The following is a 22,671-nucleotide window of genomic DNA, read 5'->3' as shown; positions in this document are numbered from 1 at the left end:
CTCGGCTCGCGCGGCCCCGGGGCGGCCGAAGCCCGGAGGCTCCCGCCGAAGGGCCCTACCCGGCGGCAGCGGTAGCGGCGCCACTCGCACCCGGCCCTACCCTGCTTCCGGGAGTTTGAATCCCGCGGCGCGAGCGTCGTCACTTCCGCCCCGCACGTCACCGTCACGGCGACGGCTACAGTGTCTCCGCTGGGTCGAAAAAGGCGCGGGGTGGGGGGGCAAAGCAGGCTTTTGCGCTTTCTGCTTCTGCGGCGACGACGAAAGGGAGGATGAGCGAGAAGGAAGGGGGAGTCGGCGGGGGGGTGGGGGGACCGTTGGCCGTTGGGCTGCCGTTAACGGCCGGCAGGGCGCCGCTGCGTTCTCCGCTGAGAGGAGGCGCCCCATTGGCTGGCGTGGTCCGGCGCGCGCCGCGGCCATTGGCCGCCGACCCTGCCTAGCCAATAGGCTGGGTCTTTCCTTCTGGCTCCCCCCGCCCCGCCCGGGCGCGGCACGTGCTCGCGAGCGGCCGAGGCGAGGCGAGGCGAGGGTGGCTCTCGCCCGCCTCCCGCGGCGTGGCGGAGGTGCTTTCTTGGCCCTGTGCAGACAGTTGAGGCGTTTCTGAGGGGTGGCACAGGGCTCGTTTGCCCTTTACGAGGCCGTAAGCATCTTTCCCCTCGAAGGGGGTTGCCATTTGGGCGTCAAATGGCGGTTGCAAAGCGAGGGGTGGTGGCAGGTGAGCGCCGCCTCGAGTCACTTCCTAGGCGGTGCTTCGCGTCGCCTCGCACGAGGCTCGCGCTCGGTCGCTCTTTCGGCGCGGAGGTAAGGAGCTGCCGGGCGGCTGAGGCTGCCAGCTCTGCTTGTGGCACTGGTGGCGCTGGGAGTTACAGTGGCTGAAGACTCGTCCAGGACAGGGACGAGGGAGGAAGGATGTCGGCCAGGTCTTCTGGGTCTTCTCTGTGTAATGGCCTCCGCGTTGTCTTCCTAGCTCCTTCTGTGGTTCAGCTTTGGGTTGCCTTTTCTTCCTCTGCAGTCCTCTTCCCCAACTACATAAAATCGAATAATTTTAAAGAAGCCTGACCCATTTTGTCTTAAAATGTAGTAAGCCAGGGTCATGCAGAGCACCGTTAGTTCAGTAGTTTTTGTGTGTAACCAAACAGAAATTAGGCTGAACTTTGAATGTGTATGACTCATTTTGCTCCATCTTGTTGCTCTCCCCTTTCACTTCTACTTAAAAAATATTTTATAGTAGCAGTATGCACCACCTGGTGTTTTGCATCTAGTCTATAGATCGCAGGTTTGGAAACACTGCTGTAAAGCTGAAGATGGGGTAGTTAACACATAAGAACTCACTCTTTGTACTCTTACCACGTAAGTTCCATGTTTTGTTTTAGTATATTTTAATCCTGGTATTTGTTAGTTAGAGGAAATACTTATAGGCCTATAAGCAATGCACAAGGTCTTATCTCTTCATTATTTGCACATATTTGCTTAACTTTTTTACATTTTTATTTTTGCATATATAAATCATTCATTCTCGAGAGATGCACTGAATACTAGTTTCTGCATTTAACATGCTGTATTTGCTGTTTAATGCGTGGCTATTCCTGATTACAACTGAAGGTGGAGCACTTAAACCAGTTTCAAGATCGTAGGTATTTCTTGATTGAAGACAGACACGGAGGCAGGCTAAAAACATTTACAGACAATGAAGTTCTAAAAATGGAGAAGAAAAAAGTATGAGATATCAGTAAGTTTAATACTGACGACTGTGATGCATCTTGACTGCTGGGATTACACTTAAATTATACTGCTTATGTTTATACTTCTCTTGCTGTGGTTACTAATGAGAGCCATATACTACAGATTAAGAATAAAAGCAACAACAAAAAAAAAAATCCTGCATCAGTTTTTGCACTGTGCCATTTCTGTTACTGGATTTTGCTAGTCAGAGCCTTTTTTTTTTTAAACATAGCCTTCAATAGTTAGTCCGTCATAGATCCACCCATAATCCTTCTTTACTATAAACCAGCTATTCCCTGCCTCCTCTTCCTGCTAGCGTTTCAGTCCAGAAGTTAGAGTCTGAAACTTAAGACTTCCTTGAATTTCTTTGGTAACAACAGATGTTTAGTCAAGACTGGAGACAATGCTTCGGGTGATTGTGGAATCTGCTACCAATATCCCTAAAACCAAGTTTGGGAAACCAGATCCTATTGTTTCTGTTATTTTTAAAGGTAAGGAAAACTGTCATAAATGTACTCAGTAAGGAGGTTTTCTTTAGGATAGTGTGGTATGTAAGTATTTGAAAATTTATAATAGTGTTTTCATAAAGTTAGATTTGATGTAATGTTAGGAGAGATTTTTATAAGAAAGGCAGGAGTTACCTGGATGAAGTTTGAACTATATGGAGGGTGTTGGTAGGGAAAACTTTCTTTTCAGGACAGCAGTGCTTCTATTGCAAGAACCACATTTTGTAAGCTTCTGCAAAGGATTAGCCATTTACTTTAAAAGCCCAAACCAAGCTGCATAGTTAAATCCACTTTTAATTTTGGTATTAAAGATTAACTTAATTTTTTTTCTGCTCTATGTTCTCTACTTGATTTTTGTTGTCATTATTCCTCTCTTGGATGGACTAAAGGGACTTAATTTCACATACTGATTTGTCTTTAAGCTGCAGAAACCTCCAAGAAATTTTGGATCATGTAATCCATTAAACTGAACTGTGACAATTAGTTATGTTAATTCCTGGGAATGTAATTTCTAAAAGTGTAGGCAGAAATGGAAGTTGTATTTCCAAGATAAGGAAGACCATTGCAAGGACTTGTCACTTCCAGAAATCAAATCTGAAATCATGACATTTTGCTGAGGGCTGGAGTTGGTTTATGACTTCACTTCTGTTGAATCTTCACTGATTCAGTATACTGTCTTTTCAAATCTTAGCTCTTTTCTGGTACATTTCAGAGATAATTTAATTCCTCCCTCTCTTTTGTTCATATTGCATGCTATAATGCAAGTCAGTTACCTAGTAAATTTACGGATTTTTTTGCTTTTACATGGCTGGATTTGTTTCTATGTCCTGCAGTTGTCCTAACACACGAATCATGCAACAGACTTTAAAGGACTGAATTCATATTATCTGTTATGTATTATAACTAGGACTGTTGGTGTTCGCAAAAGTGCTTAACCATTGTTTTAAATACAATTTCATGATTATGACAGTTTTCTAGTAGAACACTTAGTATCCCATTATACCTGCCACTTCCCCCCTACCCGCCCCCATGGTTATACTACATACAATGGCTTAGATTTTTTGCTTTCTGGACAGAGTGGTTTAATGTGTCCAGAAAATGTCAGACTCTTGACAACTATTGAGGAGCTCTGATTTAGTTTGTAGTTGGAGTGCCTGGCTGCAAGTGCAAGGAATTAGAGATCATATCTGGCATATGTTGAACTTAGACTTTTTATTTTTTTTTACATTGATAAGACTTAAATCCATTTCACAGGCTGGGGAAAATTCAGAATAAACAGGCATTTGCAGGGCTTTGGCCCTAGCCCTGCAGTACATATTTATATTCTTGCACTACAGTGTATTTTTGGAGAAATCCTACAGTACAGGACTCCACTCACTTGACAGAAAACTGGTATGGAAGTTCACATTTCATTGAACAGTGTTTTCTTCATTAGCTTTTTTTAAACTTTAACTTACGTGGGTTTTGCTGATGACAGGTTCAGTAATTTAAGACCTCAATTGAAATACTCAATATCTCTCAGGATTAGACATTTACAGCCATACTGTGAGAGAAAAAAGACCATGATCCTACGTATATTAGTGTATAAATGACCCTGCCAACACTTTATATATTAATAACGTGTTAGTACCGTTTTATCTGTTTACAGAACAGAGTTCATCGGTATTTATATAACTTAGAGACTAACTACAGTTAGTGCAATTAATATAGTAATGTAAGTTAAGTACATACTATGAGGAAATGCACAACAGTTTCCATTGTGATATTTTGTTTATAATAGATTTTTTTTTTTGTGCAAGTGTTTGACTTTTTATACTTTTATTATCAGTCCTATGGGCTGGAGCTTTACTTTTATTTACTTTAAAAACAATTCATTGTTCAAAGAGAACTACGCCTCCATAGTAAACTATTTTTGCTGTCTGGAGCTAGGAACTGTTACTGCAGGATTTTGAGTTTTTCATCACTTTATGTGAGACAAATTAGTAGTCAAATTAATAAGAAATAATGTTACCATTTGCTGGAAAAGCACTAAGTGGTAATGGTTAAGTCAGTAGAATTCTTTTGGCATGTCAGATATACCAAACTTTAGAAAAATCTGTAAGATTCTTGTCTTTGGATGTAAAAGTTGCTATCACTGCTGATACTTGCTGTCAATACTAAGTTGCTTAGTGCTTTGATCATTCCCTTTGGCTGTGTCATTTGATTTTATGCACTAAAAACTGATGTGAAATGTCATTCAATTTGGTTAGGCCATGCTGATTAACATTTTTTTTTTCCGTTTGTGCTTAATATAATGATTTTCCAGCAGGCTTGTAGTGGTATGTAACAATGTTAACTCATCTTCCTGTGTGTGGAATACAAAATTTTTGGAGAGTATTTGTTTACTAAATTTGTATTTTATTTTTTCCAAAGTTTTAAATTATCCTAGCTTTCATTTCCTGGTTTTCAGAGGTCTACCTGTTAGCTACAACCTGCATTTGCCACCACTGTGTGATCTTAATTCTTCATTAAGAGGTGTTCTGTGGGCATTTAGTGAACTGGAATGTGATACCCCTTTAAATCTCAGTTAGGACTATTCTAGGTGATAATGCTCACTTCCCAGTGTTTTTCATTTTTGCACAAATGCCTAACACAGAATGATTTTTCTTACCATTGTCTAGAATATGCCTATTATAATGGAATTGTAAATCTTTCTCTTTTGTTTTTTTGAAAACATAGTCTAGAGTGGAAAATCTTACTACTTGTCAGGAATTGTCTTGGCCTCTGTTTAAGCCGTGTCTTTCCTATGTTACAGAGTTAGTTGAGCTTAGGCAGGGGTCATAGACCCTTTATCCATCAGTTCCTGCAGGCTCAAGTCTGTGATTCACTATGACCTTTATAAACAGCTGCAACTGTTCCTACTTTCCACTAGCACTGAGAACATAGTTTTCTGTGATTCTTAGCTCCTATTTGTAGGAGGACATGGAGTAACAGTGTCAAACCCCAGATACTCAAGGAAATTCACATTCAGAAATGCTTTGTCTCTTACTATGATACATGAAGTTGAACTTATCTTAATAGCATGGTGATTCGTTCTTCTGCAAAATGTGAGTCTGCAGCATGGTAGGTTATGAATGTTCTTTCCTCTGTGGTATGCTGTGAGTCAATATCCTGTATAAATTGTAGACAATTGCTGTTACAGAAGTGTGACTCAGTTCTCGCAAACTGCAGTATGGGCTGTTTTTTTCCCTTTCCTTCAGTACATACCATTCATCCAATTCGTCCAATAGAAAGAGCCACCACAGTGTACTGCTTAAATAGTGTGTGTACTGACTTGCCCATGTGGCATATCTTTACTGTTGCTTCATGGACCTCTACAAAGTTTTTCTGGCAAAGTATAATCATAACTTGGAAATAATAAAAGTGCTCTTACCTTTATTGTATTTCTTAAATGCAAGGAATGTGCCTGAACCCCCAGCCTTCTTGTACTGACTGTCCATGTAATATATCAGCAGTTAGCTTACTGATCTTACTTAAATCTACGCATACGTTGTTACTGATATATGATATTTGTTTAGAGACCTGCTTGTTTGCCAGTGTTCTTCTGTGCTGCTAAGTGTTGTGTCAAGACACTTTTTCTGTTGGAGGTGTTTATGGTTTATGTATGGTTCAATTAAACATTAAAAATAAAGTCATCAGATGTTACTTTAAACCTGTTGTAACTCTGGAATTCCGTTTCACTTTGAGGATACATGTAGGTGATGGGAGCCTGCAGAGGCCCTTTGCAACACTGAAGTTGTTACTACTCTCTTAAGTTGTGTTTATTCCTTTCAGGAGAAGGAACTTGGATTGAAATGCCACAGCATGTGTAATTTACCCTGTCCATGATTTGTTGACCGTATCGTGAATGGTGGAAGATCTGTAATTTGTAGGCTATGGTAAAAGTCAGTGAAGTGATACATCTTCATATATGATCTCTGGAAACCACTTTTTTGAGAAAGGCTACATTTCTTTTTCTGTGCATATTTTTGTCCTGCTAATACTTGCTCATTTAAAACAGAAAATACTGATATTTAATCATTAATTCTTATATTCTTAAGTGATGTTATTTTAGATATGAAATATGCAAATATTTGGTAACCCAGATATGAATAATACAGAATGAATTATCTTCACTACTGAAGTTCAATACTCTAATGTTACTGTTGGGTTTGGTGTCTCCGAGCCTTTTAATCTGTTCTTTTTCATTGGTACTGAAGATGCAGTAAAAGGCCATAAAAGGTTTGAGGTAACTAAAAATTAATTTGCTTTTTGGGGATGCATATAGGTATTCTTAAACAAAACAGAATAAAATGCCTCAAAAACTACTAAAATTGGCCAAAGGAAGTTTTGACTGCAAAATCTGCAACTGGTGGACGAGACAAAAGAATTTGAATATTTGGTTTAAAGTTCAGGTTTTTTTTTGAAAAGAGAAATGATTTTCTTTCTTTTTTTTTTTTTTTGTAAAGCTTTACTAAAAGCAGATTATCACACTTTATTTGTGTTTGCAGATGAGAAAAAGAAAACAAAGAAAATTGACAGTGAACTCAATCCTGTTTGGAATGAGGTAATTTTTTTGTCAACTCTTGATCTTTTATAATACAAAATACTTTTTTAAAAAAATGGTAAGTCAATTGCTGCAATTGTGACTATTGGAAACAAAAGTTGGTGATAGTGAAGGTGTCTGTAAATGCATGAAAAAAACTTGAGTGGATTCATCTTGTGCTATGTATCACAATTCATTATGTAACATTTCAAGTAAAAGTAGATGGATATCTGTTTCGTTTGTGGCTTTTTTTTCTCCACTCATTTTGGACCAAATGATACTCAAGTGTTGTAGAGGCACATTTATGGAAACGTAACTGGATCCTTTATTATATACTAAGAATAGAACTCATCACATCAGGATGAATAATGTATTGAAGTTCCTCGTGAATGGTTGGTAGACGTGGTCATAATTTGCATCCTCAGTAACATTTTTCTAAGAGAAAGAGTTTTCTTAGTACTCTTCTTCACAACTAGAAATGAAAACTGAAGATTGTTGTTATGTTTTATAACTATTTATACAAAGAAACGAAACCTACAAAATATGTGACTGAATTCAAGAGCAGCTGACTTTTGACCAATATTGCAATAGGAATAGTATTAGATCTTATGAATGAAAATGAAATACTCATGTTAAGAGGAAGTGCAACTACAAATGTAGTAATGGATCAGTATTAAACATCCTCAGTCTTTTTTTGTTATTGCCACTACTAAATGCCAAATCGAGAATGTTTTATGAGCATGTTCCAAGATTGTTCATTGTGCTTTTGCAAATGTAAGCTAGTCTGGTCTGTCTCTCAGTAAAAGCAAAATTTTTGCTGAATAATTTCATTACATGCTACTTCTGTTAATTATTTACATTCAATTTGTAATCATGGCTTGTTGTTGCTCCGTTTCTTTGTTCAGATTCTCGAATTTGACTTGAAAGGAATTGCTCTGGATAATTCATCTTCCCTGACGATTATTGTAAAGGATTTTGAAACAATTGGACAAAACAAGTATGTTCTTTTTCTCTAGTATTAAACACTTAACTTCCAGTACAGAATTCAATGGGAAAATGGGACTGATTGTTAGTGGAGAGAAATGATTGATGGGGCTAGATGGTTTGTGATAAAACACTACATGTAGCCTGTGATATAAGGCAGTGTGCTTCCCATACCTCACATGTTTGATTGTTACTTTGAAAGAAAGTGTCAGCTTTCTCTATACAAAATTTTAGACAATTTTATCTGAAGCTAAATGCAAGGAAGGATTTGGGGACGTGAGGCAGAATTTGGATAAAATTTAGATCCGTACACCTATGATTATTTGTTGAAAATTACAGCTGCCTTAATTCAGTTGGTGCTTCCTTATATTTAAGATCCTCAAGTGGATAGATGTATACCATCTTAGGTATCTAGGATAGGCCATTTCTTTACAAAAAGGCGCAGTGCGGCACCCAAGGCTACTATACCTAATTAGTATGTAGAAAGTAGCTCTGAAGAACTCTTAATAGCTGTTCTCAGAGCATGGTTAAGATAAACACAAAAGGATTGAAAAATGCAGCTGAGGCTCTTAGTCATCTTTAAAAATATCCCTGAGGAGGTATATTTTGCCTCGCTCGTTAGAGGTCTTGTTTAGGAAGTGAGGAAGCCTAAGCCTAAGTTCAATTCTCCACCCTCACTGAAGGGATTCGAGTCCTTGGCTCATCTCCTAGGAGAGTGCCTTAATCACCACGATAAATAATTTGGATAAAATACAAAAACATTCTTGGGAATGGAATCCAGGCTCCCATTTTTTTTTAGGTGAGTGTGCTAGATAATGGGCTTTGTTAAGTGTCGTGTTGCTACTTGCACTCTTCCTGGCCCAATGTATCTTGAATTCTCTGCCTAGTTCTAGCAAAGCTGGAACATTAAAACAAGAGTGACTTCCCCCAAGATCAGCTTACAGCACTTCTTTGATGTGAGATACGATGCTGAATTCACTGACACTAAGAAACTGAATCGAAGTCTCCAGCTTTTGGCTGAGTGTTACAAACCTTAGACTCCGTGTGTACATGGATTGACAATACTATTGCCATCTTCTCTTCTGGCTGTGTTTTAAAAATGCAGATTAAAAATCTATTGAGTTTTTTAGTTTATTTTGAAAGAAAATATGTAGTTTTATATTAAGGGAGTCTTCTGGGAGGATATAAGTTGAATGACTTCAGCAGAGGTTGGAAATCTAGCTTCCTGCATATTAGAGGAGAACTCTAAATGGTTACAAAGAAGGAGGGGGAGTGGCACAGAGAATTGACTTTACTGTTTTTCAGTTCCTTGAAAATAAAGATAGAGAGTCCTAATACCGATAAAGAATTTAGGGTTTAGACTTAAGCAGATACAAATGCTCATTTTATTTTTTTTTTTATTTTTTTTCTTTTTTTTATGAGATGCCTAGTGTGCAGGAATTTAAGGCATTTTCCTTGCTGCACTGTTCCTGTTTTGATTAGTGCTGCTAGTACATTCTCGTAGGCTTGAATCTTATTCTAAAAGTCTAAACTCTTCTATTGTACTACTTACAATATCTGTACACCTAATACTGGGTTCTGCATTTGTCAGACATCTAAAAATCAAGTATCATGGGATCTAAGGTGCTGCAGATCTTTTTGTATATAGTCCTTTTCCTTTGTGAGAGACTGAAGGAAAGTTGTTTTCATTGAGCTTTTGGTGAAGTCTTATGTGCTGAGACAAAAACTTCTTTGACAAAATCAGAATTTAATTTTATAGAATTAAAAATAATTGTTGCTAAATAAAAGTTGCTAAAAATCTTTTTACTGTGGCATTTAAAAAAATACTGGTTTGAAATATTTAAATCGTGTACATGGGAATCCTCAAATGCAATTAATTAACATGCTATAAAAATACATGATACATACACTTCAGTGAAGTTAGAGAGTACTTTATTACTATTTTGACCTGGACTTTGAGATTCTTGTTTATTTGTGGTGAGTCAAATGAATAACATGAACTCTAACAGGTTTTGTTTGGTTCTGCACATAACATGATAGAGATTTAAAAAAAATCTGGGAGTTTTGTAGGATTTAGGCTTTAATATCAGAATTGGAGGTATACAGCCAAACTTAAAGCAATGGACATGGATTAATCCGATAAGATAAATTACAGTGATCATTTTGTGAAATTATGTTAGCAGCCTCTCATAGTTTGCATGTTATTTGTTTTATGATTCATCACACAGGAATAATGCTGGTCCCTCAAATCAGTTGAAGGGAGAGGTTACAGACTTGGGCAAGGGGAAGCTAATCAGTAGGCTTTTCTTTTATATAACCTGCAATAGGAATAGAATGTGTTATTTCTTTATATATATAGAAGTAGGGTCCAGACCTGCTTCTACTGAAATCTCTGTCAAAGGCTAAGAGTTTCTTAAAACTCATAGCCATAGAAAGCTTCATCCATGTGCTTAATAGTTTATTTGATATTCATTTGAATCCTGCTCCTGTGTTTCTAATTATATCTTGATAAAGCAAGTATTATTATTTTAAAAATCTTAGAACAGATTTTCTGTAGTTGAACAAATACTGTTCTTTCAGGTAGCACTAAGTAAATGAGACTTCAGTAGAGTTTATGAGGAAATGAGAAAATCAGAATCTCCTCCTCTCTTCTACTGCCTGTCTCCACCTTTTTTATGCAGTGTTTACCTCACGGCTGCCATTGCAATCGTGCAGGGACTTTCTCCTGCTATGCAAAGCTTGCTTTCTGCCAGTAAAGTGAGTTTGGGAGCTTCTGCAGGTTTCTGCTTAAACCATAGGATTTTTCTCTGAAAATGTAAATATATACATTTGAACAACAGGCCAAGTTCTCATGGCAGTTTGTAGTCCACTAACTGCTGGAGGATTGTTTAAAATCTTTACAAACAAACAAACAAAAAAAAGAACAGCTTGTTCAAAATGAGATGCCAGCTCCCTATTTCTTCATGTAAGGTGCTATACTGTAAACAAGGACCCATTTCACCAATTGCTGGTCTTCCTCTTTTAGCATGGCTGGGGTACAAAGCCTTCAGAGAGCATGTGTGAAATCTCTCTCTTCAGTCAATGCCCATTAGTATTATGTATTGCTATTTAGAAAGGATATATGCTATCATATCTTTTTCTTAACTTCTCTGTGGTAAGTTTGGATATTTTATGACTCTGAACTATGCATACGTTCACATCTATTGACAGTAGTCCACTTCCATTGTTAGTTCTTATTTACTACTTTCTGTCTGCTCCTAATATCTAAATTGCAGCTCTGTCATAAAATCGCTGTTAAGCAAACTGATGCCTTCAGAGCTCCCATTCTTGAGATTCCTTTTGATCAGTAAAGCAGAAAGCATTGTATGCCTCTGATCTTAGGGAAATCCCAGAAAACATGAAACTTGATACAGGATGGCCTGCCAGGAATCTTGAGTTTTGTGCTGCATTTTAGACAGAATCACCAAATAAGGGAAAGTGCTCATTTCAAGCCTCTTAAATGTCTCTAAAAATAATTCACTCTGTTTATGGGTTGAAATTTAAGCAGACCTCTCTTGGTTTTCGTTTTTGTTTTTTTTTTTTTTTTAATCTATATTCACATTTGTGAAGCTGAAACCCCAGCTTACGCAAACGCAGATTTTTACAGCTGTTTTTGTTTATGCATTAGAAGTTGTCTACAACTTAAATATTCTGTGTATGAAAAAAAGGGCAATTGAAAATAAACGTCGAAAGATAATTTAGGAAAGTAACTTCCACATATGGAGCTGTGCAGAAGTGTGTATGGTCTGTATCAAAAATGGAGCAACACCTTAAAAATATTTCATGTTGAAAATAAGTCCTCGATAACCCGTGCACATTTGTAGAATGTAGGTGTGTTTGGGACGTATTACTAGGGGCGAGGAAATAGGAACAGGGTATGAGAAGTGGGAAATACATGATTAGGCATTCCTGACTTTAACAAAATAATAGAAAATGTCACCTCAGATTTCTTTTTAAAAACACAAAGCAGTGTAACAGCATAAGAGATATAATAGTAATGAACATTCATGTTTAGAGGAAAAAAAAAACATGAAAGAGGGAGAGAATTTTCCTTATGGTGCCTCCATGCATGCATTACCAATATTGCTCTTGAGTTTCTAGGATTTTATTGTTTGTTTTCTTCTTTTGTTTTTATTTTTCATTTTTATTGTTACTGAGTTTGGGAATATATTAGGATTATCATATCAGTTCTGCCATTCTTGCACAGCATCCCCTTTTAATACTTAAAAAGTGTATAGTTATGCAGATAAGTACACTTTGTAGCAAGTTTATCATGTTTTATAACATGATATATAACATGATATATTCAACGTTATTAGATTTTGCTATAGATAACTTTTTTCTGTTTAATGTTTCTTCACGGCTTCAGTTCAGTTTACAACTGGCAAAAGAGAGAGTTGTTTTGTTGGGGGTTTTGTTTTACTGCTGCTTCTGCTAATCAAGCTGTTTGTTCTGGCTTGTGCATCAGACTTACTGTTACAGGTAATACTTCAAATGTAAGTGCTTGGGGAATTAATTCATTGTTGGAATGCATCCATTCTTCAGAATAGGTGATATGCGGCCTGGCAGTAGATTATTTGTGCTGAAGTGGTCTCACTTACAGACTAAGAAAATATTTTACAGGGCATACATTTAGGAAATATCTCTATGAGTTAATGTAACTATAAGAGTTACTTGAATAAAGAATTCTTTAAAAAATGCCTACTTTAAAGCAATAATTAAAAAAAAAAGACAAAATCTTGTACTCAGATGTACATAGTAATATTGGTATATATAGATTTGTTCTTCCAAGTGCTTGTATTGGATTAATTATACCTGTGTGTTTTCTGGTTATTATATCTGTTCGTTTATAATAAAGAAGAATTTAGGTCTTTCCATCTTAAGGAGAAGAATTTGATGTTGCTCCCAAAACTCAACCTTTCTGTTTCATGATATTTGGCTCAGTTACCACTGACTTCAAAGAACTGATAATTTGACGTGGCATTTATAATTGGGGAATTATTAGAAGCCCCTAAAAGATTTGCGTAAGTCTTGTCCCTAAAGGAAGTTTTCTTGCCAGTTACTGAATCCTTTTTCCTCCACCTTTGTCTGAGGATTTGGGTTGGAACCTCTTCAAGTATTTCTCCTGTGAATTTATTGCTCAGTAAGGTAGATAACCAAAGCAAGTGCAAAATTATTTTTACATAAATCTCAGGGCAGACCAGCACATACCTACAGTGCCACATTAGTCCCAAAAGATACTTGGAAGAAGAGTGTACAGATTAGGCTGCCTTGCATTATCTGCAGACTAGATCAGGATTGCAAAGATGGAGTACAGTGCCTACTACCATAATGTCCTGACTACCAAGAGCTTTTTTAATAGTTTTTTAAAAAATGAATATTGTGTTCATATGGACATAAAATGTTCGTGATGTTAACTGAACTTTAGCTCTTCAGAGGTAAAAGCCTGTTATTTCAAAACCCCATGTTTGCCATGTGCTTTGCACTCTTGCTCAAACATTCTTCCAGCTTTCTTTGCTGCAAGGCAGGGTATAAGCAGAACAATGTTTTTCTCAGCCCTACCCCCACTTTATGGCTGCTTATTCACAAAGCTCCTGGACAAAAAATACTCTGCTGTTTCATGCAGTATTACTGCTGCACACGTGGCTACACTGGAGAAGTGATTACAGAACACATACTCCCCCCAGAACTGCACAGAACAAAATTGCAGTATAACCCACAACTTGTAACAGCTCCTACAAACTTTATTGTTTTTGTCCAGTCAATTTTTATACTGACACAGAGGAGTGAGCATAGTGGATATTCTGGTGTTTCTACTCTGGACCAAAACACACATTGGAGTGGCTTGTTTCTGTGAATCAAGGCAGAATGAAAGTTAAGCGTATTTTTCCATTACTTTTTTCCTGGAGATACAATTTAGTGCTCCTTTGCAGGATCACTAAACTTTTGCAGATAGATTAAATCAGTACTCTTCATGGTAAAATGACTCTGTCATTGGAAAAGGTAAATAAAGCAAACCACAGTGATTTTCACATGTATACAGATAGATCACCATAGAAATCAGCTAGAGAGGGTTCACATGCATGATTCATGATTAGCTGGATTTTCCAGTGTAAAGATGTCTGAAAAGAGAACACATCTGCTTTTTATTATCTCTAGTACTGTTGGTGGAAATATTTCAAACTCTAAGAACACAAATCTTTATGCAGTTTAAAAAAGCTTGGTCATTTCAGTTCTCCCTGTGAAGTTTAACAAAAAAAAAAGTGTTAACAGGAAGTTAAAATCTTGTCTGAATGAATTGATTTGGAGGCAAGCGAGCTGTTGGGATTATGTATTTCTCCAGGTTCTTTATCTTTACACAGTTAGTTACCTAGTGACACAGGAAAAACAGATTAAGCACACCCTTTTCTCAAGCAGAAAAATGCAGTCACAAATGGTGCAGCAAATTATTTGGTCATATTTAATTTACAACATTATTTACAGTGATTTCTATGTTATTTGAATCCTCCTATAATTGGATCAATTTCTATAGATTCTTCTCTCTTTCAGTGTGGCTGTGCATGGTTGCTAGGCTTTCCTTCCAAAGATTGTATATAAGTATAGCCTGGGTAGGATTAAGTCTTTCGGTTTTCTGGTTTGTATAAAACAGTATCCATGATTTTCTTCTTTTTTAAACTTCATTCCTGCAGCAAGTATTGTCAAATAACTAAAGAAGATTAAAAAAAACATTTTTTTCAGAATACAAATAACACAAGGTGGGAGTTAGGGCCTATAGCAGAGAAACTATAATGGAACATATACACTGAAAAAGAAGGTGAGTGTAGTGATTATAAATTACAGTGTGGGATCAAGGATGATGATGAGAATAAATAATACAAATGTCTGCCAAAATAAACCCTAAAAATAAGCCAGAAGAATGTAAAGACTTGAATCTCTATGGCTTAAAATTTACAAGCCTTATCTCTAAAGGCTTAAAATCACTATGCATGCATGGCAGTCAAGAGGAGTAGCATGTAATCAGCTTGATACGCTAAAGAACTTAGTAGTAAAGAACTTAGAACAGTAAGAGGGAGAAATAAAATGGTTGGTACTGTGAATCAGCATTTCCTCATTGAGGCATGATTATGAAGTTTCACTTCTCTTGGTTGTTTGGGCGGCTAACAGGAAGTACTAACCACAGCGCTAACGGATTAATTAGCTCTGGCACAAATGCAACACTGTGTTTAACTGCTGGTCAATTGGTAGTTAATCATTTTTTAATTTGATTTTTATTTGATTGCTGAGGAGAATGTGTTTTATACCTTGTACTGATAGAAGGTATATTGAAGTGGCTTAAAATCTGCTTGTGTGTGTGGAATCTGTGTTTAACTTCTGAGGTCTTGCTTGGTAGATATGCTAGAGTGTTCAAGCTGCATGTAGCAGGACAGGTTTGTTTGTTTTTAAACTTTTGTAAAGCAGAAGAAATTTAAGAGACTTTTGGGCTGTCTGGTCACCATATATGTACAAGTCTTAAGAGTGGCCAAAAGGTACTTGAGCAGAGTTAAGAAGTTATATTCAGTTGCCACCTAGAGCCAAAACATCTGATGGAGACAAGTTAGAGGATTTACTGAGCCATTCCAAAAGCGGAAATTATCCCATATCTGGAAAAGGGCCACTTGGTGGGTGCAAGAGACTAGTGAGGCCTGGCATTAAATGGGCAAATATTGTCTGCCCAGGCAAGAACAACAATCTAATGGAGCTCCAGCCAAGAGTAGTATCCTTTGAGGATGAACAGATGGCAGAATGCCTTTTCAGCTGTGCTGGAAGTAAAGGACTCCTTGTCACTTTGACAATCATGATTTCTAAGGGAGATTGCAGGCCTGTTGCAAGGTAAAAAGTCTTCAGAGTTCTGAAGAACAGAGTGTTGCCATAAGGATCCACAGTACTGGTGCAGAGAAGTGTAGGGGGCTAGTTATATATCAGAAGCTACGTAGTTCACAACAGAGAGCACTCTATGTACAAAAATAACATGATTTGATGTTCTGATATGTGACTTGTTTGAGAAGAGGCATCATGTGACAGACAGAAGTTGATGAACTGCCTTTCTCTTCCTGCTTCCTCAGCCAGGGGAATCTGAAATCAGACCAAGGCATCAGACAAAGAAGAAGAGCTGGTCTAGTATAACCACAGCTACACACTGAAGGAGTCTTATTACTCTCAGAACAGGATTTGTGTGCCAAGGACAAATTTAAGAAAGAATGAGGAAAGTTGATGTAGATGAACTGGGATGAGAGTGTCTACCGATGGAGTATGACTGTTAAAGTACAGATGGCAGGGAGCAAGACACAATAATAGGAATGAACAAAACTAAAAATGCTGGTGTGAGTTAACGAAGTAAGTATGTTTAATGCTTTCAGTTACAGGCAAACAATTCAGTCCGAACAGATCAGGGTAGAGAAGACTCAGACTTGAAGCTTTAGACATGGAATGTGTTCATGAGGATATGAAACCCTATCTTAGCTATTGGTCATAGTAGTATAGGGTAGTATAAAGAGATTCCGATGATCTTTGTCCAAACCTGTAATTTGAATTGTATTTGGAATAACTTTCCACCCACTAAAAGAGCAAGCAAGGTAAAGAAAAGACAGAGCCTCTCCTGATGCATAAAGTGGTGAAGTCAACTGGAGGAGATACTGGTGGGTGAGTGGGAAAACCCATTGGATAAGACCTTGGGGAAAAATGCATCTTAGGAGGATGTTCACTAGGGATACATGCAGAGGCTGTGTGTCTGTCTAAGGTGAATGTTTTGACCTGAGCTGCTTCAAAATTCATAAGACAGTGGCACTGGTTATACACAGGTTTGTGAACAGCTTTATGCTGAGATCCTTCACTTAGAATCTTACTATTTTGATAATGTCCGTCCTTTGTGCCTTGATGAGTATCTGCAGGAGTTGAGCAGTCTGTAAAGTAACATTAACTGTAACTTTGTCTTCCTCATGGAGGGATCCAGCCTGGCTGAGGTAAAGAGACACTTCGGGGATGGAAATTGTAGCTGAATGCTTACAGGAAGAGATAAGAGTTAAAGGCTTCAAGGGTTTTTGGATCTGCAAATATATATATGCACTAAGAGGAAGGGTAAAACCAGCACTCAGCAGCAAGTTAGAGAGACAGAGCACCTGGTGAAAAAATCTTCCTTCACTTCTGTTAAGGAAGGAGTGAAGCATCCTGTGTTCAGTGAACAGGACCACTTTGAAAAAGGCCAAAGACTGACTGCCTAAAGCTTAGAATTAAATAAGTAGATAGCCTGAATAGACTTCTCACTCTTGCTATAATGGGGAAAGATGGAGACTCTTGTTGCCCAATCTGTCAGAGGAAGGGGAAGCAAAAGACTTGAGAATAGTAGCAGGCAGATAGTCTGTCTGACTGACCCTCTCTTCAGTCTTCCTGTGGTGATCTATTTTTTTAAAAAACTGGTGTATTCAAATGAGTGCACTGTTATCATTGGGACAGGACAGATGAGTATAAGGAAATGCAAATTTAAACTGGAAGACTTCAAAAGCAGTGCTGCTGAACAGCTGTTCTGGAGTTAATGTCACCAGATATGAGGGTGTGGTTGTTGAAACAGTCATCCAGATGATTTGAATCTATGTGACTTCTGAATTGAAATTCTTTTTGGTGTTAATAAATACGTCATTCCAGTTCACACCAGATCAAATTACCTAATCTGTGAAACTTTTCTGCAAATGCACATAAGAAAAGATTTTATCTGTCTTTCTTCAGAATCAGATTTGTTTTTTGGGGGGTAGGCTTGGCTTTTTTTCCTTTCTGTAATTCCTCAAAACATATGTTTCTGAAATGAGAAGTTACAGTCGTAGTTGAAGGATTTGAGGAAAATAAGAATATTTGGAATTGTAATATTTTATTGATCCATTTTGTATTTGAAAAAAAAAAGACTGAAGATACAGTTGTAGGTTTCCTTCAGTATCCGGCTGCATAAATGAAATCCAAGCATTTGTCCCTTTCAGCTGTAGTAATTTTCTATTTCCTTATAATATTACTTGCTTCCAAAGCTCTGTTAGCCTGTTAGAAACCTATTTAATAAAGAGAAAAATGCATTAACTTCCTCCTTAACATCTTTGGGATTTGCAATTTTGTGAATTGAACCTTTTCTACTTTTCTAATAGAAAAGACTTTTCTATTTTTCTAATAGAATAGGCTGTCTAATAATATCAGTGCCTGCCTGAAGAATACCTGCTCTTTACGTAGAAAAGTTTGGTCAGATGTAGAGGGAGTTGTTCTTTCTGGTCTGTAACATCAGACTTATTTGGCTTGTATGTAATAGTAGTTTTAGGAATGTTCCAGCCACAGATAAAGCCTTTTTCTGTTTGAGAAAGACCATCTGCTGCTTCCCCTGCAAAGTCTATGTTACTGTTTGGTATCAGGATCTGCTATGTCAAATCAGAGGCAATGTCAAACAATAAAGGGATAAATAAGAACACTACAATAATGCGTATGTGAAGTTCCAAATCTAGGTTTGTCTTATGGGTTGAATGTAATTGATTACTTAACAGTAGAAATTGCTTCTTAAGCTCCCTGAGATTGAGAAATGCCTGGAATCAAAGTTTGAGCTAACATCTAGCTCTTTGCAACTGTTTGTCAAAAATGAAAGTGGACCTGGGGTTGGTTTGATGCTCACTGGAATAACTAGATATATTTTCATAGCTTTTAAAGGACAGTGGATCAAGACTGCAATACTGAATCCATGTCTCTATTCAGAAAGAAGGCAGGTGTCAGAACTGCCATCAGAGCAGTTTCAGTTCAGGTCATGTCGAAGTTAAAATAGCTTCAGGCAGTTTCTGTGCAGTACTGTGTGCTCTTGAACTGCATTTCACATCCAGCCCATCCCCTGTGTGTGACGGATATGTGAGGCATTGCTGGACTATTGCTATACTCCAGCAACTCTTATAGCTTCTCTCTCTCTCTCTCTCTCTCTCTCTCTCTTAGTTTTAGGTTTTTAAAGAGCTCTGCTGGAAATGATTGTGAATATTAAATCATGAAATAATTTAGAGACAAGATTGGGTGGAGAAGGAATGATGATATCATGTGGACACTTACAGAAACAGGAGACTGGACCTAGTGCCCCAGGAGATCCTTTTACTCCTAAGGTCCCATGACAAATTAAAGTGTTTAGAGAGGGAGGAAGAGAACCAGGAGAGGAAGGTCTATTGAACCCAAAGGAAGGAGGAGGAGGCTTGAAGAAAAAGTGTGTGACTGATGGTATCAAGAAGCTGATAGCTCAGTCTGAATAATATTGCCAATCCTGAGATTTAGCAGAGAGGATCTCATTAGAGACTTTAGTGAGTATTTTCAATTTAGTGAAGGGAGCAAAAGCTGGATTTGATATGTTTTGGGAGCTGAGTGGAATCAAATGTAAATGATGTATTCAGTGAGCTTACAGATAACCAAATGTCAACAGTGGGAAGCCAAATGGAGCTGGGTGTTTTTTAAAGATAGAACAGAGAAGGGGAAAGAGAGCAAAGAGGGAGGTGGAGAAAAGTAGATGAAAGAGATTGGGAACAAGCTGTATAGCAGGTCACAAGTTCCAGGAGAGAGGTTGACAGGGAAGTAGAGAGAAGTTCTGCAACCGGGATGGACAGAGCTGTAGAAGATGTGCAGAGGGAGAGGGCAAGCTGCACAGAGGACGCAGCATAATCCTAACGCAGATGAAAAAGTGGAAAAAGAAGAAAAAAGTTTGAGGAATGAGCCTAAACTATCAAAAAGACAGCTAGAGTTGAAGATGTGAGATGACCTGGGAAAGCAGTTTACTGAAAAGGTGACAGCACCAAAGTAATTCTAACAGGTCATTCAAACAGCAAAATAGAGTTGGTTTTTCTTATGTGCAGGGAAACAAAAGCAGAGGTGTGGAATACCTGGAACATAAGTTTGCAAACAGTGAGGTATGTTCTCAAGACATTATAGCACATGAGAGTAGCTATCATAATGCTCTTGCTTCATGTAAAAAAATGTCTTGGCATCCTTAGCTTCTGCATGAAAAGGCCATGTAATCTATTCAAAGGGATCTCACTTAAGTTCTCCACTTAAAGATCTTTTCTAGCTTGGCAGCAGTGTTGGTATGTTGTTTGGAAGGCATGCTCTTTGTAATTGCATGGTGAAATTATCTCAGGGTTTTCTCATTTTCAAAAACTCTAGTTATTCCAATAATCCACTTCAGTACAAAAGTAAACGGTTGTTACATATTATGGAAGTGAAATACTGTGCCAGCACATTACAAGACCAACCCTGCACTAGTAGAAATTCTACCTAAAAGAAGTTTCTCAAATAAAAAGTGTATGCAGTTCTTGCTCTTTTCTTTTTTTTTTCTTTTTTTTTTTCTTTCTTTTTTTTTTTTTTTTTTTTTTTGAGAGGATTAGGGTGGCACATGCAGTCCCAAAATGAGAAAAGTAACTCAGGAGATTCTACCACATAGTGTTAAATCTCCTGGGCAGTTTATTTCGTAGGGCCTCTGTAGAGCCATATTTAAATAAACAGAGAATTTAGAGGCAAGCAGATGAACCTACTGCAAAGTGTAGAGTATGGACAGGAAAAATTTTTTTTTAAAGACTGTAGTAACCTCACTGATTATATTTGTTTTGTTTCTTTGTTTTTATTATGGACATGTTTGTGCATATGTCTTTTTGTATCTATGCTACAACAGCTGTAATGTCTAGCTTTCATATCACACTTCTCATCTGAGAATTTACAAAGCTATAAAGGAGAAGGAAATGTTATATCCTCTAGTTTATGAATGAGAACTCTGTGGCTGAAACAAGTAGCATGGTTATTGAGGGTCATACAGAAGAATATGTTCGAATAAATAATAAACAAACTTAGGTCTTTATCCTCTTTTAGGTTGGAGATGTCTTCAGTAAAGAAAACCATCACATTTAAGTGCAATTAAACAGAAAGTACAAATCAGCAGTATTCAGTCATTAGATAGCATTTGCAATGACTTTGTGTGTGTGTGTGTGTTTCCAAGCCATGACCAGAGTCATCTAGTTGACAAACAGATGGCAACGAATAAAAGGGAACTTCTGTTTGATTTATACTTGCCTTCTAATATGATTTTTACCTTCATTTCAGATTAATCGGCAGTGCATCCGTAGCGCTTAAGGACCTTGTAGGTAACCAGAGCAGATCTCTTCCTTTCAAACTCATACCTCTGCTGAATGAAAGAGGACAAGAAACTGGAGTGAGTAGCTTCCATTTCTTTTCCTGTATTCGAGATCAAAATACTTCCTCAAAAGAGCTTATAGGGAAAAGATGTATTTTTAAAGTTATTTTTGCTTTATAGATTAAATGCTTTGCAATTTTATAGCAAAAGCTCCAGGGAGATGTAATATATAACAAAATGTAATTATGCCTATACCATCTGAGATTGTTCATTATTGAAGAGATTCTTTTAAGGTAGATAAGCTGTTTTCTACATATGTGTTATGCGTTTGTGTGTGTGTATTATGGGCCACAGGCTATTCATGAAAATCAACCTGAAAAACAGGACATTCTCCTAAGAGCAGATGGAGTTCCCATATGCAGTTTCTGCTTTATTATTTGTAACATCCATCTGTGTCATAGCACTGATTTTTAGGAAGCATGTAAACGTGTCCATATTCAATTTCATCTCGGTTCAAAAAATGACAGAAGAATTTATCTCACTTGGTTTAGCCTGTGTTTAACAGAGTAATTGATATCTGACAGGATGTCAGAATTGATATCTAACAGAAGTAGTTTCTGGAACCTTAACTTGTTTGTGCAGAATAGCAGCTTATATTGCATTCTAGTACACTTATTGAGAGGCTTCAAGAGTAATTTCAGTATCTCCTCAGCTGTAGCTTAAGATCATAGTTGATGACAATTATTTTTTGATGACTCCTCACATTGTTGTGGCAACTGGAAATAATAATGGTTTATTTAAAAATCCAAAACTGCAGTCACATGCAAAAATGACATTTTTATAATTAGAATGGAAAATGACATAGTGCTTTTTTCCAGGATAGAGGTATGAATAAACAATTAGAAGAGCCAGATAGGAAACTTTACTTCTGGTTCAGACTTGTTATGTGGATCAGATAGCATTATCTCTCACTGCCTTTATTTTTCCATTTGTAAGTAGAGGATGGTAACAGTCACCTTGTCAGCCACGACTGTTGTGAAACTAAATAAATTAGAATTTGTAGAACATTGGATATACTTGTGATGGGATTTTCTAAATATCATAAATACAGTAATTTAGTTTGTTAAATATAGCTTAGAGACTGTTCCTTATTATCTGTAAGTTGTGTAGCCTTTACTGTTTGTATATATGTGTAGCTCAATACCAGTTTATTCATGTATTAAGAGGCTGAAGATTTTATTACTAAATATGCTGCAAGTATAAATAGTTACTGTTAATATATGGTGTTAGACCCACTTGCTGCTTAAATAAATTGTTATGAATACTGTATGCTCTGTATAAAACCATACATTTCCATATAGGCAACAATTGATTTGGTAGTAGGATATGAGCCACCAGCTGGGCCTGCAAATCCAAATGATCCAGGAGGGACCAATATACAAGAAGGTATTTCAGTCTTTCTCAGAACATTATTGTTAAAAGATCATGAAGGTGTTTAAGATAAGGCTATTGCCTTAAATGGTTAAACAGAATTTTTCATAGAAAAAAATAACCAGAAGTAAGCACGTCAAGATTGTCTAATGGTAATTAAAAAAAAAAAAAAAAAAAAAGGGTGGTTCAATTTGAATTGCAGTGAGGAAAATTTGAATTTCCAGATGTGATTTTTTTTTTTTTTTTTAACATCATTGTCTTCAGTGGAATTATGTTAA

At 37.2% G+C, this 22,671-nt stretch overlaps 1 protein-coding gene across 1 annotated transcript in view; it reads left to right on the top strand.

Moving 5' to 3' along the window:
* The first annotated feature begins 2,050 nt into the window (after nucleotides 1-2,050).
* The window catches only part of MYOF (myoferlin), a 76,333-nt gene continuing 55,712 nt past the window's right edge, over nucleotides 2,051-22,671 (top strand). Inside the window, exons 1-5 of the mRNA XM_062580738.1 lie at nucleotides 2,051-2,210; nucleotides 6,755-6,810; nucleotides 7,695-7,786; nucleotides 20,932-21,040; nucleotides 22,324-22,408. Of these exons, the coding sequence (XP_062436722.1) occupies nucleotides 2,123-2,210; nucleotides 6,755-6,810; nucleotides 7,695-7,786; nucleotides 20,932-21,040; nucleotides 22,324-22,408 (430 nt within the window). The 5' untranslated portion in view covers nucleotides 2,051-2,122. The remainder of the gene's footprint in view (nucleotides 2,211-6,754; nucleotides 6,811-7,694; nucleotides 7,787-20,931; nucleotides 21,041-22,323; nucleotides 22,409-22,671) is intronic.

The sequence above is a fragment of the Rhea pennata genome, chromosome 7, assembly GCF_028389875.1.
Source record: "Rhea pennata isolate bPtePen1 chromosome 7, bPtePen1.pri, whole genome shotgun sequence".
NCBI lineage: Eukaryota > Metazoa > Chordata > Aves > Rheiformes > Rheidae > Rhea > Rhea pennata.
The sequence above is the reverse complement of the archived record's forward strand: the minus strand, read 5'-3'. Positions and strand labels throughout refer to the sequence as shown.